This window comes from Triticum urartu, chromosome 1 (genome assembly GCF_003073215.2).
Source record: "Triticum urartu cultivar G1812 chromosome 1, Tu2.1, whole genome shotgun sequence".
In the NCBI taxonomy this organism is placed as follows: domain Eukaryota; kingdom Viridiplantae; phylum Streptophyta; class Magnoliopsida; order Poales; family Poaceae; genus Triticum; species Triticum urartu.
In genome coordinates this window covers 527,095,712-527,113,138 of record NC_053022.1, presented here as the reverse complement: position 1 = coordinate 527,113,138, position 17,427 = coordinate 527,095,712, and the positions used below count along the sequence as shown (strand labels likewise).

General features: G+C 46.7%; 1 protein-coding gene across 1 annotated transcript; it reads left to right on the top strand.

Annotated features, from left to right (window-relative positions):
- Positions 1 to 713: 713 nt before the first annotated feature.
- On the top strand, positions 714 to 14,009 carry LOC125533052. The gene is made up of 5 exons (XM_048696848.1): positions 714 to 1,560; positions 1,640 to 1,926; positions 2,016 to 2,261; positions 11,742 to 11,972; positions 13,473 to 14,009. The coding sequence occupies exons 1-5, from the start codon at positions 1,383 to 1,385 to the stop codon at positions 14,007 to 14,009; spliced, it is 1,479 nt and encodes a 492-aa protein (XP_048552805.1). The 5' UTR covers positions 714 to 1,382.
- The last annotated feature ends 3,418 nt before the right edge of the window (positions 14,010 to 17,427 follow it).

Here is a 17,427-nt window from a genome sequence, read left to right as displayed (position 1 = left end):
TTTTTGCTGCTTTTTTTTAAAAAGGGGGGTCCCCGGTCTCTGCATCAGAACGATGCATATGACCAACTTAATAAATAAGTAAATAGGTTCAACAAGGTTTTAAAGTCTCAAAACAAATATAAAGGAGAGCTCACAAAGAGCTAAAAGAGCCAAAAGACAAACTAGCCATAAAAAGTCACAACCGGCTGGCATTAGAGAGATAGGCAAACTAATTGCCTATCCTATTACATGATCGCCACCCAAACCGGTTGAAGATATCCCGTACTACCATCTCCCAGCGGATAGATCCAGTAACCAAACGTTCCCTGGCCTCCGTCGGAGTGAGTAGCGACCACATACGGATCAACGCAGTGAATCGAAAAATAACCTGCAAAAAATGAATATTTATTGTTTTGTTAAAAACCAAATCATTTCTGCAGTTCAAGACTGCCCACAATAAAGCACAGACTCCTACGCGAATATGTCTCGCTGTTTCGGGCTCTATCCCGTTAAGCCACGTTCCAAATAATGTGTTGACAGAACTCGGTGGAGTAATATTAAATGCAATATGGACTGTCCGCCATAGAACTTTGGCTAACATGCAATCAAGAAAAAGGTGTTTGATAGTTTCATCCCGATCACAGAAACTACACCTAGTAGATTCTGTCCAATTACGCTTTGTCAAATTGTCCTTGGTTAATATAACTTGTTCATGGACAAACCACATAAACACTTTGATTTTCAAAGGAACTTTGACAGCCCAAACATGTTTGAAACTAGGAATCGAGCTTGAATTGATAACATCAACATACATTGATTTAACTGTAAACTCTTCAGACCTAGTAAGCTTCTAGCATAGTTTATCGGGCTGTTGAGATAACTGAACCTTCATCAGTCTACTTACTAGATGTAGCCATTCTTCCCAATGATTGCCAACTAGCGTCCTTCTGAACTGAATATTAAGGGGATTGGATTGAAGTACCGTTGCAACGAACGCCTCACGTCGTTGAACAATACGATATAAAGACGGGTATTGAATGGCCAGGGGGGTCTCTTCGAGCCAAGTATCCTCCCAGAATCGCGTACTAATAAACTTTGTCCTATTAAACAAGGTCATTCTTGCTACTAGGATGGTTTATACATGCATGTGAAGCAGCATCGGGCGCCAGCTGCGAAACCAATAGCTGTTACATTTGCGTTTGCAGTTTGCTTCAGCTCGATCGATACAACCTGTAGGCAACACACTAGTGCATATACTGCAGAAACTTGACAGAGTAAATGCAAATATCTTCTATATTTATTCCACTGAGACCACCGGCCAGAATAAAGGCCGAATACCAATAAGGCCAGAGGCGCTGTGCTCTTCGCGTTGGCTGTAACTTTTGCTAGCTACGACGGTTTATATGTGTCCACACACCACAGTGTCATTGCAGTCGCGCGCTTTATGTATGTTCATTAATTCATACACTTGCACTTGGCACGCGTTAGCCGGTTCTCAACTTCTGTTCCACTTCCGCGCCGGCGAGGAGCGCTGTCCGTCGATGGGGGCCGCGGCTACGTCGGCCAACTCCGAGACAGCAGGTGACCTCTCCTCGCTGATGACGGCCGACTCTTGGCTCTTGATGCCTCTCTCCCGCTGATCTTATTCCCTTTGGTGAAGCCACGCGCGTGCATGACGGTCTCGTTGGCTGCGATGGCACGGGGTACCACGGGGAGAGCTTACCGCCGCCGGCGTCAGATCCGGACGGCCTGCGGCGCCGGGCGGCGAAGGAGAGGATAAGGGAGCGGATACTGCGCGAGGAGGTGGAGGCGATGGCGCTCGAGTTCGAGGTCCGGCGTGAGCTCATGGAAGAGCGCGCCAGTTTGCTCGCGCGGTTGGCCGGCGGGTCGGAAACTAGGGCAGCGCCGGCGGTGCCATCGCTGAAGACGGCGCCGATCGATCACCAGGTCTGCTGCTCTTCTCTGCTGTCCTCTCGAGGATTTCACCACGTGGATCTTTTTCATCACTTAACTATTGGAATATGTGTGTTGTTCAGTGTGTGCAGTTTGGATCCAAAGTAGACGTGTCTGCGGCCGTGCCAGCCAACAAGCGGAAAACCCCTCATGTCGCTGCTGCATCCGTTTCGGTGGCCACTGGCAGCAAGAAGCACAAGCCTGATCTGACTTGCACGGTGTGCAACATCACGGCAACCAGTGAGGTTGCCCTGCAAGAGCACCTCAGAGGGAAGAGCCACGTGAGGAAGGCCGGTAAACATGCGCAGCCTCACCCAGAGGAGGATGTGGTAATAAAATACATCATATATATACACTACCGGAACAGGGTGCTACCCCGATGGCCAAAACAATGCCGACGGCCACCGCCGGGTTCCTCGGAGATATGCCGACAACCTGGTCCTGGCCGTCGGCGTATCTAGGCCGTCGGGTTAGATGGAGCTAAGCCGACGGCACCCGTCGGCATAGAACGGCCGTCGGCCTATCTGCAAGTACGCCGACAGCTGCCGTCGGCTTACAAGGGCCGTCGGCATAGTGGTGGCCCGGCGACCCCGCTGTTGACGGACGACTAACGTTGTCAGAGCTATGCCGACGGCCGAGGCGGGGGGCCGTCGGCATAGGTCCGCACGCCACGTCACCGATCCGGGCCGCACCGTCCAAAACATATGCCGACGGCTGCCGTCGGCATACCTGCCACGTCAGCGATCCGCGGCACGCCGCCCGCCGCCTAAAACCTGGCCGTCTCTATGCCGACGGCATAGGTAGACTTTTTTTTCATATATATTTTTTAAGCTTTTTTATGTATTATTATATCAACTAACATGTAGCATGTTAAATATAAACATACATATGAATATATATGTAGTTTGTATTTTTTTCATATATTATGAATATATATATATATATATATATATATAGTTTGTATTTTTTCGAGCACGTTAATAATGTGCGGTCATGTTCTTTTGAATATAGATCATTATATTTTATTAAAATCAAAAATAGCTATGCCGACAAAAGTTTTGTGGCGGTTGCAAATGCCCGACACCCGTCTCCAGAGTGTGACCCCCCTCACGTCCGCGGTGTGCCCCCCTCATGGACGGCGCCGGCACCTGGAGGGGGGAAACGGACGCGTCGTGTCTACACGGTGGATGTAGCTGTGCGTTTGGCCCGGATGTTGCTCCCGGGTGTCCCTACAGGCCGACCTGACACAACCGGGTGCAGAGGTCCACTGGTCAAAGACCGTCCGTGGGAAGTCAAAAGGCTAGATCTCGTGGTCAACCGCTCCACGGTTAGGCGGGACGGGGGCCCTGGGGGGTAGCAAAGCCACCGGAGCATCGTACCGGACCCTCATACATGCGAGGTGGTGTTGTTGCATGTCCAAAGAGGCGGCACGCATCTCAGGGGCGTGGCCCCCCGAACGGATGGCGCCGCCGCCGGCACCTGGAGGGGGAAAACGGACGCATCGAGTCTACACGGAGGGGATGTAGCTGTCGGTTTGGCCCGGATGTTGCTCCCAGGTGTCCCTCTGAGCTGACCTGACACAACCGGGTGGAGAGGTCCACTGTTCAAAGCCTGTCCGTGGAAAGTCAAAGGGCTAGATCTCGTGGTCAACCGCTCTAGGGTTAGGCAGGACAGGACCAGCGGGACCGTGGTAGAGAGGATGTGATACGACAACGCGTTGCTGGTTATGAGGACGATGGGGTTAGAGACATGCTAGATGATGTCTTTGCTGCACAGCCGACACCTCCGTCACATTCAGCGAATGAACCGGAGGAGCCGGAGGAAACCGCAAAGGCCTTCCTGGAAATCTTGGCCTCGTCAAAGAAACCTCTCTATGAGGGTGCCAAGCTGTCTGTGCTGGATGCCATCTCGCAACTGATGGCAGTCAAGGCTGAGTACGGTTGTAGCCGAGGTTGCTTCAAAGCATTTCTGGGAGTATGGGCTAACAGCCTGCCTGAGGGCCATGAACTGCCGAAAACCATGTACGCTACGGAGAAAATCATGAAGGCGCTCTCGATGGACTATGAGAAAATACATGTTTGTCCAAAGAATTGCCTTTTGTTTAGGCATGAGTATGCGGATGACAAGTACTGTAGGAAGTGCGGTTCCTCTCGGTATATTGAGGTGGTCGATAAGCATGGTCAGAAGCAGCAGCTAAAAATCCCTGTGAAGGTTCTTCGGTATCTTGATTTTATAAAAAGACGGCAGCGCCTTTTCATCACCGAGGAGTCTGCCAAAATGATGAAGTGGCACAAGGAAGGGAAAAGGTACAATCCAAAAAAAATTGTACATCCATCAGGAGGTGAAGCATGGAAGTCATTCGATATAGAGTACCCGGAGGAAGCAGCCGAGGCTGGGAATGTCAGAATTGCTATAACAGGTGATGGGTTCAATCCATATGGTATGTCGTCTAATCCATATAGCTGTTGGCCCGTATTTGTTATTCCGCTGAATCTCCCTCCTGGCGCCATAATGCAACGCAAGACCATGTTCCTGTCGCTTATAATTCCGGGGCCTGAATATCTGGGGAAGAATTTGAGTGTGTTTATGCAGCCGTTGGTGGATGATTTGCACCATTCTTGGTACTTCCCGAGGTTGACATACGACCGACATCTGCAGAAAAATTTCTTGATGAAAGTTTGGCTACAATATTGCATGCATGACTTTCCCGGTTATGCCTTGTTCTGCGGATGGTGTACAAGTGGAAAGATGCCTTGCCCAGTGTGCATGCAGGCCTTGATTTTCATTTGGCTGAAGAAGGGTGGCAAGTATGTTGCATTTGACCTGCATCGACAGTTCCTCCCTCCAGACCATCCTGATAGGGAAGACAAGAAGAACTTCACAAAAGGCAAAGTTGTCCATGAAGTAAACGAGATTCCAACGTTTTCTGGTGCAGATGTGCTTGCTCAGCTGAAAGCTCTTAAGCCTGCCGGTGAGGGGAAAGGCAAAGGCAAAGGCAAAGGCAAAGGCAAAGCCACAGCGAAGACGAGGGCGAGGGCAAAGGAAAAGGTAAAGGGAATTTTTTTTGAAGGATATGGTGAGACGCACAACTGGACTCACATTACCCCATTCACGCAGCTTCCCTATTTTAAGGACCTCAAACTTCCATACAACATAGACGTGATGCACACCGAAAAGAATGTCGCAGAGTCCCTTTTTCGCACGATCCTCAACATTCCTGATAAGACAAAGGATAATGTTAATGCTACAGTTGATCAACAGAATATTTGTGATAGACCACGTCTACACATGCAGCCTCCCATAGGCAGTCGAAAATCTTGGTTCAAGCCAGATGCTGACTTCGTACTTAAAAAGGATCATAAGATGGAGACATTCAAGTGGCTGAAACACGTCGTGAAGTTCACTGATGGTTATGCGTCGAATATAAGTAAGGGGGTCAATCTTTCAACGGGCAGAGTGACCGGGCTCAAGAGTCATGACTATCATGTATGGATTGAGCGGATTATGTCGGTGATGGTTCGGGGCTATGTCCCCGAGCGTGTCTGGCGTGTGCTTGCGGAGTTAAGCCATTTCTTCCGCACGCTTTGTGCTAAAGAGGTATGTCCTGAGAAGATAAAAGAAATGCATAAGAAGGCGCCGGAGTTGATATGCAAGCTAGAGAAGATCTTCCCGCCAGGCTTCTTTACCCCGATGACACATCTCCTTTTGCACCTCCCGAACGAGGTATTGTTGGGGGGCCCTGTGCAGAATCGTTGGCAGTACGGCCCTGAGAGACAGAACAAGCATCTGAGACAGAAATGTGGAAACAAAGCTAAGATTGAAGCTTCCATAGCTGAGGCAGTTATCCTAGAGGAGGTGGCAAACCTCAGGACAGCCTACTATCCGGACCATGTTCCCACGTTGCACAATAAGGTGTCTCGATACAATACAGAAGAACCCAAGTATAAACCCAAGTTGCCTCTATTCATCGGGTAAGGTGGTAGGGCTGGATGCTCGAAACCTTATCTCATGCCACGAGATGAGTGGGAGGATGTCATGTTCTATATCTTGCACAACATCAAGGAAGTTGAGGATGAGTGGATGAGGTAATACCTTTGCACCATTCTTTCAGTCAATTCGTTATGTTCACTTTGCCTAGTTCTTATACCACTTTTCTTATTGTAGTCGATTCGTTGAAGAAGAATGGACGGGAATGCTGCCTCCTACTGAAGCGGAGGCACTTGCTCTTCTCCGAAAGGGTGCTGATGGAAGGAAAAATTTCGTTGCGTGGTTCATGGAGAAAGTAATTTTTCACACTTTCAATTAAACTCATGCACCCTATAATTTCAATTAAACTCATGCACCCTATAATTTCAATTAAACTTGTAGGGAAATGATCCGACCGAATCAATGGATGAAGAATTGAGATGGGTTTCCATGGGTTTTGATCCTGTCGTCATGACATGCGAAAAGTATGATGTGAATGGGTATCGCTTCCATACAGAGGAGCACCAGAACAGTCGGCCTGATCCCAAAACCATAAATACCGGAGTCTTCACTCAAGGAGATAATAAAGTAGATTACTATGGAAGGGTAGGAAAAATATACGAGCTTACATTCAAACGTGGCCGCGAACACCTAAGTCTCACTGTGTTCAAATGCAGATGGTTCGACCCCAAAAAGGGTCTGAGACATACGCCTTCTGTTGGTTTAGTTGAAGTTAAACCATCAACCGTCTACGCCAGAGCTGATCTCTTTATCGCCGCTACCCAGGCCACACAAGTATATTATCTGCCTTACCCATGCCAGAAAGAGTACCTAAAGGGTTGGGAAGTTGTGTTCAAGGTGTCGCCGCATGGTAAGCTACCGGACCCGAACGATGATGATTACTACAACATAAACCCCATGGCATACGAGGGAGTGTTCTATCAAGAGGAACATGATGGCGTGGTCTGAAACAACGAGGATGATGACTTGGGTTATGTTGACCTGGACCCAAACGACGACGACGCACGGATTGATGGTGAGGCAGTTGTGAATCAAAGAGACATAATTATGCTTGAAAAGTTAAATGAAGACGCTGACGATGAGGAAGAGCCTCCACCTCTGTCATACAACGAAGAAGATATGCGTGATAGTGATGATGAGACCGGTCCACAAATAGATTACAATAGTGATGATTCATATGGGTTCTAGAAAATGTAAGTTCTTTTAATGATCATTACAATAGTATGCTTAATGTGCTCTTCTGGTATTAATGTTTTTCCTATATGCTTGTTTAATCGATATCCTTACTAATTGTTTATTCTCTTCTCAATGCAGGTTTGCTAATCATGAGCAAGTCCAGTGGCGCTAGTTTCCTCAGTAAATTTAAAGGACTTACTCGGAGTGGACGAGCCCACAAGGTTCCCTCCCGACTACGCGAGGATGACACCTCACAGGGAGGTGGAGGGGTCGGGGGAGGAGACCCTAGAGGAGGAGGCGGTGGGGGGAGATCCCCTAGAGGAGGAGGAGGCGGTGGGGGGAGAGCCCCTAGAGGAGGAGGAGGTGGGGGGAGAGGCAGCCGGGGCAAAAAACTCCGGGCCATGTCTGAAATAGGAGGGTCTTCTTCGATGCCCTCCTATACAGAGGCACCTTCTGAGTCTGAGGAGGAGGAGTATGTTCCTGATGGTGAGGAGGAGGAGGCCGAGGAGGAGGGTGAGGAGGAGGGCGAGGAGGGTGGAGGGGAGGTTGATCCCGCGTTGTGGGGTGACTTGCCATCGGGTGCTCCGCAGGGGTGGCTGCGTGGTAATGCCGGACTACCTACACCACCTTCTATCGAGGAGCACAAGTGGCTCATTCAACCTGTGGGGACAGAGTAAGTGCCTCTCAATCATATTTTCAACACATGACAATATTTTCTTATTGTACACATGGCAATCATTTGATTCTTTTGCAGAAACTGGATCCTTTGCGGAAAGGGCCGTAAACCGAATGGCCTTATCACTGTCCTGTTGAAGGAGTTTTGGCCTGGCCTATTCTGCCCGCGGCCAGACAGGGACACGCAGCAGCGGGTTTTGGCCACGAGCTGGGCCCACTACGAGGCTTGCAGCAACGCGGAGTACGGGACGGCCGCTAAGGCCGCGATCACCAAATTTTGGGTAAGTTCTCTTCTGAATCACTTGTCTTCAGTTTCGTTCATAGTTTATCATTGAATCACTCAACTCATGCCTTGTTTGCTTCTGGTTTATGCATGATTGCAGCAACTCTATAGAGTTCTTGACGAGCACAAGGCCAGAGCCGACGTGGTCTTGCTTGCGGCCGCGAAGAAGAAAGCTCGTCAGTTGCAGTACGAGGTGCGCTGGGTTGCCGTCTCGCAGTACTACCACTACTACCTGCACCAAAAGATGACCAAAACTCAAGTGCAGAAGCTATGACTTACCTTGAACAGGGAGCAGTTCATGATGGTAACTAATACTAACTTTTCATTGTTTCAAGCAGTCAACTATATGTTTCGTGCTCACATGTCATGCTTCCAAAATTTGCATAGGTTGTTCCTCGTTGGTGCTATGGAAGGCATGACGGATGTGCGAGTTTGGTGGATAGGTGGCTCGGCGCCGATGCAGAGTTTGTTGCCAAGAGCATCAAGGCCCGGGCTAACCGTGGAGACGACGGGACACACGGCCAAGGAAACAGGAACCGCTGGGGCTTCAAGGCCATGAAGGTATATCTATGTGCATGATGCATTTTTGTTCTTTTTTACCGTCATGTTCTTATGTATGGCTGACTTCTATTTAACGTTGTAGGAGGACAAGTTGAAGAGGCCGCTCTCAGACATGGAGTCATGGAAGCTGGCCCCTGAGCGGAGTCATCGCAAGGAGGGCGAGAGCCAGTACTACGGCAAGACCGAGGAGCACCTGGGGTCTTACATTCATCACTATCAGGAGTTGCATCCGGATGTTCCTGTTGCTGAGGTCGCCCAGTCTCAGATCGACGACACGGCGGTGGTGGCCATCCAGGGGAAGAAGAATGGCCGGTATCCGTGTTTCGACGGCTTGATCACTCCTTCGATCTCGTACACACGGCTTCGGGCTACCAACCCGAGCCAGTTAGAGAGTACGGGGCGTTCACAGACTCCCTTAGCCCGCCAGCATGCTGTAAGTACTTCCTCTTTATCTTTTTCTATCTAGCATTCTCAGTTTATTTTCAGCATTGCTCACTTAGAAACAACCTAAATTATGTAGGCATATAAGGAGTTTGTCGAGCATAGGAATCTCGAGGTGCGGGAGTACTTGAAACGAGTGAAGGCAAACGATGATTACAATCGTCAGATGATGACGGTTAGTTTTGCCCTCTTAAAACCAAGCGAAATTTTTGCACTTTCATTCCTTCTGATCTTCTAGTTTGCTTGTTTAACTAACATTCAGGCTATGTTGGCGTCTTGGACTAACCGCACAGATCCACCACAAATGGGACCCCCACCACCACCTGCGGGAGAACCCCCACACGTGCCCACGTTCGATGAATGGGTGGCACTAGGCAGTGATGGTCCGGTTAGTACATTTGCCTAACTACTGGCAAACTAGTTCTCGTTCATGAAACACTATCATATCATATTTACCGTTAGAATCTTTTCTGAAACATGTAGGGGACCGGTGGCTCGACTCCTGCTCCGTCGACCCCAGTCACTCCGATCTGGCAGAGTGGTGGCGGCCGCGATGGCGGTTTTGGCGGAGGTGGTGGTGGTTTTGGCGGAGGAGGTGGTGGTTTTGGCGGAGGTGGTCTTGCTTGATGATTCCGTGCATGTGGCCATCGTGCCATGCCTTTCATATTCCTACTTTTATGATGTTTCATGTCTTGCACTACTTTTATGTTCATGAACTTCCGTCGGTGATGATCTTTAGATGATGTGATGAACTTGAGTATGTTTAGATGATGATGGTGAACTTGAGTATGTTTAGATGAACTTGAGTATGTTTACATGATGAATTGTCATATTTCTGCATAATTTCATATTGTTCTGTTTTCAAATGCTGTCAAATGAATCGGAAAAGAGAAAACAGGGGAAAAAACTATGCCTACGGCAAAGCCGTCGGCATATATACGCCCAGGAGTTACCAGGGCTTGCCACGTGGCACATCTATGCCTACAGCAAAGCCGTAGGCATAGCTGAAAATCTATGCCGGCGGCTTTGCTGTAGGCATAGCCCTGCTGCCAGGAGGAACCAGGAGATGACACGTGGCAAAGATATGCCTACGGCAAAGCCGTCGGCATAGATTCATCTATGCCTACGGCTTTGCTGTAGGCATACCCCTGCCACCAGGAGTACCACGGGTTGCCACGTGGCAGAGGTATGCCGACGGCTTTGCCGTCGGCATAGCTCGGCGACGTGGCATTGCGTGATTCGTCAGCGCTTTTGACGGCGCCGTCCGTTGCCGTCAGATGAAAAACACTGCCGACGACTATACTATGCCGACGGCTGACGTCAGGCCGTCGGCATAGGCCCCTATGCCGAAAGCTATACTATGCCGACGGTCTGACAAGACTACGTTGACGACATCTACGCCGACGGGCCTATGCCGACGGCAACCGTAGGCATAGATCTATGCCGACGGCCCGTGGCCGTAGGCATAGACCGCGAGTCCGGTAGTGATACACATTTCAGTTTTATCTAGTCTCGTATTCGGACTGGAATTAAGAAGAATGTAAAATATATGTTTCATTGCGATATCCATATCTGATTGGTCGAACTAACATGCTCTTTAGGTGAAAAAAGATAGAATAATGGTCAAGTGTGCTATATATATATATATATATATATATATATATATATATATATATATATATGGGTAATGCTATTCTAAGCTTGAGTGTAGAAAAGCTTATTCTACACCCTAGTAACGTTATGTACAAAATCTAGTAAAACACTATATAAAATGTAGTAATTTTTGAAATAAAATTTTTACTATCCAAGTTATTGATTTACTACATTGTCAAAAAAATTACTACGTTTTATATGCCACGTTACTATATTTTGTATAGAGCGTTACTAGGGTTGTAGAATAAGCTATTCTACACTCAAGCTTAGAATAGCGTTACCATAGGGTAACGCTATTCTAAGCTTGAGTGTAGAATAGCTTATTCTACACTCCTATTAACGCTCTATAAAAAATATGTATAGGGGGGATTGACTATTCGTCACCTTGAGTGACGAATAGTTATTCACCACCCCCTCTATTTTAAAATCAATGCACTGTAATTTTATGTTTAGTACATTTTTGACTTATTTCATACGTAATAACAAAATATATAATCACCGTAAAAAATATTTTATATTACGTAAAATTACAAACGTAAAAATATAATGTAAAATATACATAAAATGCAATTTTTCTGATCTAATGATCTATATTTTTGTTTTTTATACCAAATTCTACGTAGTGAATCGACATGAATGTAACTATTTGTATTACATATGTAATTTATTTATGAAACAATCGTAATATTACCTCGGTGAAGAATAACTTATTCTGCATCCTGGGTGATGAATAATAACACTATATATGATGTTAAAAGCATCATACTATCTCCAAATCAAACCCACCTGAATTGGGTTTCCATTTGCACTAGCCTTACAGTATATATGAATTCATGTTTGTTTTCCTATGAATGAAAGATACGCATGCTTGTGCGTATCCTAGAAAAAAGAATACATGAACACGTATTTGGTCTGGGCTTGAGTCCATAGTCCAGACCACTGCAATTCTTTTTTTATTCTATATCTACAGAGAGACATAAAGATTATTTCTTATATGTGTCAAAGAATTGACTGGTGTTTGTGTTTGATGCAGTTCAGCTTGAAGGTAAATGGGTCGCCAGCCTTACCAGCCAAGGGGGAAAACCCTGGTGTTGTTGTCGCTTCGATGGCTCCTGCTGAAAAAAGTTGTGACAACTTGGGTTTGAACTGCATTGTCTGCGGCATCACAGCAAGTAGTCAGAAGAACATGCAAGATCACCTCAAAGGGAAAATTCATATGAGGAAGACTGACATGCTCGCGCAGCCCAATCCTAAGGAGAATGAGGTAAGGAATATGGTTTGGAGTTTGCCAACACTACCCAAATTGAACAAAACAACATATGTGTTTTACGGTAGCATGGTTAACTATAATATTCTTCTTTCCAACTCATTTATTGACCACAGTACTGCCTCCTTACAAATATGTAACACCCCCTCAAACTTTGAGCCTAACTTTGACTACAAATTTGACTAATAAAATCTGAGTTGTATGCCACAAAAAATATATCACTGATTTTGTATCTGGAAGAAGTTATAAATGCTATAGCTTTTGTGGCATATAGCTGACATTTTATTAGTCAAATTTATTGTTTAAGCTAGGCTCAAAGTTGGAGGCGGTCTTATATGCTTGAAAGTAGGTATTATTCTGATCGTATTAGTGTAGAATGCTGTTTCTTTTGTATACAAAAGGGCCCGAACTGCAAATCCAGTAATAATACAAGGCCAAAGTGTATCACAATTTCTGGAACATATATAAAGAGGCCTCAAAGACTATTTAAGCATGATTGCGGAAAAACCAATTTTATATGTTCTTACAAATGTCTTTGGTGCTAATTTCTAGTCTAGTAAAGTCTTTGCATTCTTCCATTATCTTTGAACATTAAGAGGCGTGAGATGCATGGGAGCTTGCGAGAAGGGATTTTCTAAACCTAGGGACATATGAACCCTATAGCCTTATACGGCTAAAAAATATTGTAGAAGTTTGATAAAATACCAAATAAATCATGCTCATAGAGGATGGGTACAAGTATATGCATCTAAAATTCAAAACTTAAATATGACCTGTAACTTACACCGTTCCTTGTTCATCTAGGTCTCATACAGTCATTTAAGTTTTATAAAGTTTGCACGCGCATACTTGTATCCATCCCTAATTGCGTGATTTATGTCATAATTTTCTTAATCTTATGCGCATATTTTTAGGGTATATAAGGTTCAGATGTACTCCCTTCATTCCATGATTCTTGTCTTGCTTTAAGTTCAAAAACATAGATTCATCGTCAATGCCACTTCAAAAACTTGGTATTTCAGGAAATTCCACTATCGATGTTGCAGCGAGGGACGTGCCACCAGTGTCTTTCCAAGTTTTGTGCTAGTGCCATCTCAGTCCCTTTCCTGTCAATCTCTCCTTCTGTGGCCATATGATGTTTTGGTTTTGCACCGTCCCTTCAAACGGTTCAAATCGATCAACCTTGTTAGGTTTGATCCGACATTATATTTTGACATCTTGTCATTTATCAAGGCGTGATCAGGAAAAACCAGGCAAGGTTGATCGATTTGAACGGTTTGAAAAGACAGCAAAACATGAAACATCGCATGGTCAGAGAAGGAGGGAGTGATAGAAAAGGGACTAAGATGGCGCTAGCACAAAGCTATGAAAACATTAGTGGCATATGTCTGAATACACCATTTTTGTTACAATGAGGGATTTTGCCTCTGTTCTTCCTCGGGTCTCCATAACCTAAACGAGTGTCTGCTTAGTGGAGTTTGTGTTTTTTTCATGCAGGTCTGCTCAAAACCAAATGCATCAGCAGCCGTGCTACCGGCCAAGCAGAAGAACTCCGACGTTGCCCCTGCCTCATCAACCCTTTCAGCTGGGCCAAGCAGCAAGAATCAGAAGCAAGACTTGACCTGCACGGCGACCAGCAAGAAGGGCGTGCAGGCTCACCTCAAAGGGCATGCAGGTGCAGAGGCCGGAGATGGTGCTGCCAAAGCTGAAGAACAAGAGAAAGCTGATGTCGAGGAAGAGGGAGCCGTGGAGATCGACGGAGGCCCCGTCGTGACCGGCGAGGAGTATTACATCAAGGCGGAGGGCAAGCTGTTCGTCACACTGCGCCAGGTTGACGACAGCCTCTCGTGTGGTCTGTGTGCCGTGCACGGCTGTGACAAACGTGGCATGATCAATCACATCTACACCAGGGACCACTGGCGCAGAGCCAGTCTCACCGAGGAGAAGGGGGCATCGGAGGCAGCGCTAGAGGCGGTGAGCAAAGATGGCGACGGCGTCCCAGTCACCGACGGAGAGGCTCATGTCGACAACTAATGGCAGCCGTGCATGACTATATATGCATGGGACGGCGGTGTGTGCTGAACTTTGTAGTAGTGTACTGTATGTGTATATGGGCTATTGAGACTCCAGTACAATTGTTGAGCCCTTGTGTGGGTTTGTGAGAGAGCTTGAAACTATCTAAGCATTTCCTGCCAGTACAACTTGTTTTAGACTTCAAGTATAATTTCCTTCCAAGTATTTCCTACCAGTATCTTTTGCTAGTATTTAACTTGTCAAATCAGACATGAAACTCAAGAATCATAGCTTTTGGCTGTTGAAAGATCCCCAGGAGATACAGCGACCATGTCACTACCGGGCATAGGCCATATACGGGTATACACCTATGCCGACGGCTGCCATCGGCATAGACCCGTCGGCGTCGATCTCGACGGCGTAGTCTTGTCATTCCGTCGGCATAGAGATGTATGCCGACGGTATCCGTACAGCCGTCGGCATAGAAATGCTGTCGGCACAGAAAACCACCAGACGGCAGCTGACAGCGCCATCACCGAGCATGACCAACCAGAGGAGGCCACGTGACAAGGATAAGCTGACGGCCCTGGCTGTGGGCTTATCCTTGCCACATGGCCTCCTCTAGTTGCTTCTGGCAAAGGGGTATGCTGACGGCCTGGCCGTCGGCATACCCTGACCACGTGGCGGTCTCTGGTTGTTTCTAACAGCGGGATATGCCGACGGCCAGGCCGTCGGCATACACCTGCCACGTGGCGGCCTCTGGCTTCTCCTAGGCATGTCATAGTTCTGTTCTATTTTTTAAATAGGCTTTGTTTTGCATTTTCCATTCAAATTGACAGCATTTGAATTCACATCAAACCATATTTAGACAGAAATATGAAAGATCGTCAACATCATCATCTAAAGATCATCAACATCATCATCACCATCGAAACTTCATGAACATAAGTATGAGACACGGACATCATCATCGTCATATAAAGAACGCTAAGAAGTACGAAACATGGAAAGTATTGCAAGACATGGAACACATCATCGGCCAAGACTAGGATCATCGCCGTGAGCACCGCCAAGACCAGCACCACCTTGCCAAATCAGAGAGATTGGGCTCTCTGAAGCCGGAGTCGAGCCACCAACACCAGTTGGAAAAACCGATGATGCTAACCATGGGGGCCAATATTTGAAAAGAGATTGCAAGGGTAAATATGATAGTATTGAATCAATGAGAACTAGTTGGTGAATAGTTAGGCAATGTACTAACCGGAGTCCCACCGCCTAGTGAGACCCATTCATCGAACATGGGCACGTATGGGGGTTCTCTAGAAGGTGGTGGTGGGGGTCCCATTGATGGTGGATCCATGTGGTTTTGCATACACGAGAACATAGTCTGGATGTTAGTTAACCACGCAAACACGAAGGTCAGAAGAAATGAAAGCGCAAAATTTAGCTTGGTTCTAAGTGGGCAAAACTAACCATCATCATCCGACGGTTGTAATCCTCGTTTGCCTTTACTCGTTGCAAGTACTCCCGCACCTCGACATGCTTAAGCTCGACAAAGGCCTGCTGTGCCTAAAAAATTTAGGTTGTTTGTAAGTGATCAATGCTGAAAATAAAGTGAGAAAGTGAGAAAAAACAAGATAAGGGGGGAAATACTTACAGCATGTTGGCTGGCTAAGCTAGGCTGCGAACGGCCCGTACTGCCGCTCGGGCTCGGGTTGGTAGCTCGAAGTCGTGTGTAGGAGATAGAAGGAGTGATCAAGCCATCGAAGCACGGGTAGCGGCCATGGTACTTCAGCTGAATGGCCACCACCGCCGTCTCGTTAAGCTGAGACTGGACGACGTCAGGAGCATGCAGACCAGGATGCAACCTCTCAAACGACTCCTTGTAAGACTCTAGGTTCTCCTCGGTATTGCCGTAGTACTCGCTCCCGCCTTCCTTGCGCTTACTCCGTGCATGTGCCAGCTTCCACGATTCCATGTCTGAGAGCGGCTTCTTCAACTTGTCCTCCTGCAATATCAAATAGAAGTTAGCCATACATAAGAACATGATGGTAAAAAGAAGAAAAAGAATGCATCATGCATATAGATATACCTTCATGGCCTTGTAGCCCAAGTGGTTCCTGTTTCCTTGGCCGTGTGTTCCGTCTTTTCCACGGTTAGCCCGGTTCTTGCTGCTCTTGGCAGAAAGCTCTGCATCGTGACTGAGCCACCTATTCACCAAACTCGCCCATCCCTCATCCTTTCCGTAGCACCAAGTAGGAATAACCTAAATAATGGAAGCATGACATGTCATCACAAAACAATGAAATTGACTGTTTATATGTCGGAATGAAAAGTATGTAATACTTACCTTCATGTATTGCTCCTTGTTCAAGGTTTGGAATCAAAAGTATGTAATACTTACCTTCATGTACCGCTCCTTGTTCAAGGTAAGTCATTGCTTTTGTGCTTCTTTCTTGCTCATATTTTGATGAAGGTAGTTATGGTAGTAGTGCGAGATGGCAACCCAGCGCACCTCGTATTGCATCTGGCGAGCTTTCTTCCTCACAGCCGCCAGTAAGAACACGTCGGCTCTGGCCTTGTGCTCCTCAATTACCCTATAGAATTGCTACAATCATGCATAAAACCAGAATCAAACAAGGCATGAGTTGAGTGATTCGATGATAAAATATGAAAAAAAAACTCAAGACAAGTGATTCTGAAGAGAACTTACCCAAAAATTTGTGATCACGGCCTTAGCGGCCATTCCGTACTCCGCGAGGCTGGCAGCCTCGTAGTGGTCCCAGGTCGTGGCCGAAATCCACAGCTCCGGCTCCTTGTCTGGCCGCGGGCAGAATAGGCTCGGCCAAAAAACCTTTAACTGGACAGTGATAATGCTGTTCGGTTTACGACCCTTTTTGCATGAACGTTCCAATTACTCCAAACGAATCAAAAAATTCTAATATACTGAAAAACAAAAACATACTGCATATTCATAATCTATGGAAAATTCTACCCCAAATCGATATATAATTTGTTTATGTTAAGTATAGAAAGGTCAGCTTCAAATTAATCAAATTTTAGCTTTACAAAAATTGAATAAAAATGTAGAGAACATATAATATATATGCCTAAGGCAAGGCCGTCGGCATATGTGGCACGTGGTGCCGACAGTGGAAAGAAGACATATAATATCTATGTCGATAGCCTGTCGCCGGGGCCGTCGGTATAGATTTGACGGCGTCGGCCTGCCGTCTGTATCCGTGTCGGTGGCCGATATATACCGGTGGCCGCTGTCGGCATACAAGGAGGTATTCCGACGACCTATCTATGCCTACACCAAGCACAGGAGACCGCAAGGTGGAGAACCGTGCGAATCGTGTCGGGCTTAACAACCGGAGCGAAGGTGTCGGTGAAGTCGATACCAGCACGTTGCTGAAGGAAATATGCCCTAGAGGCA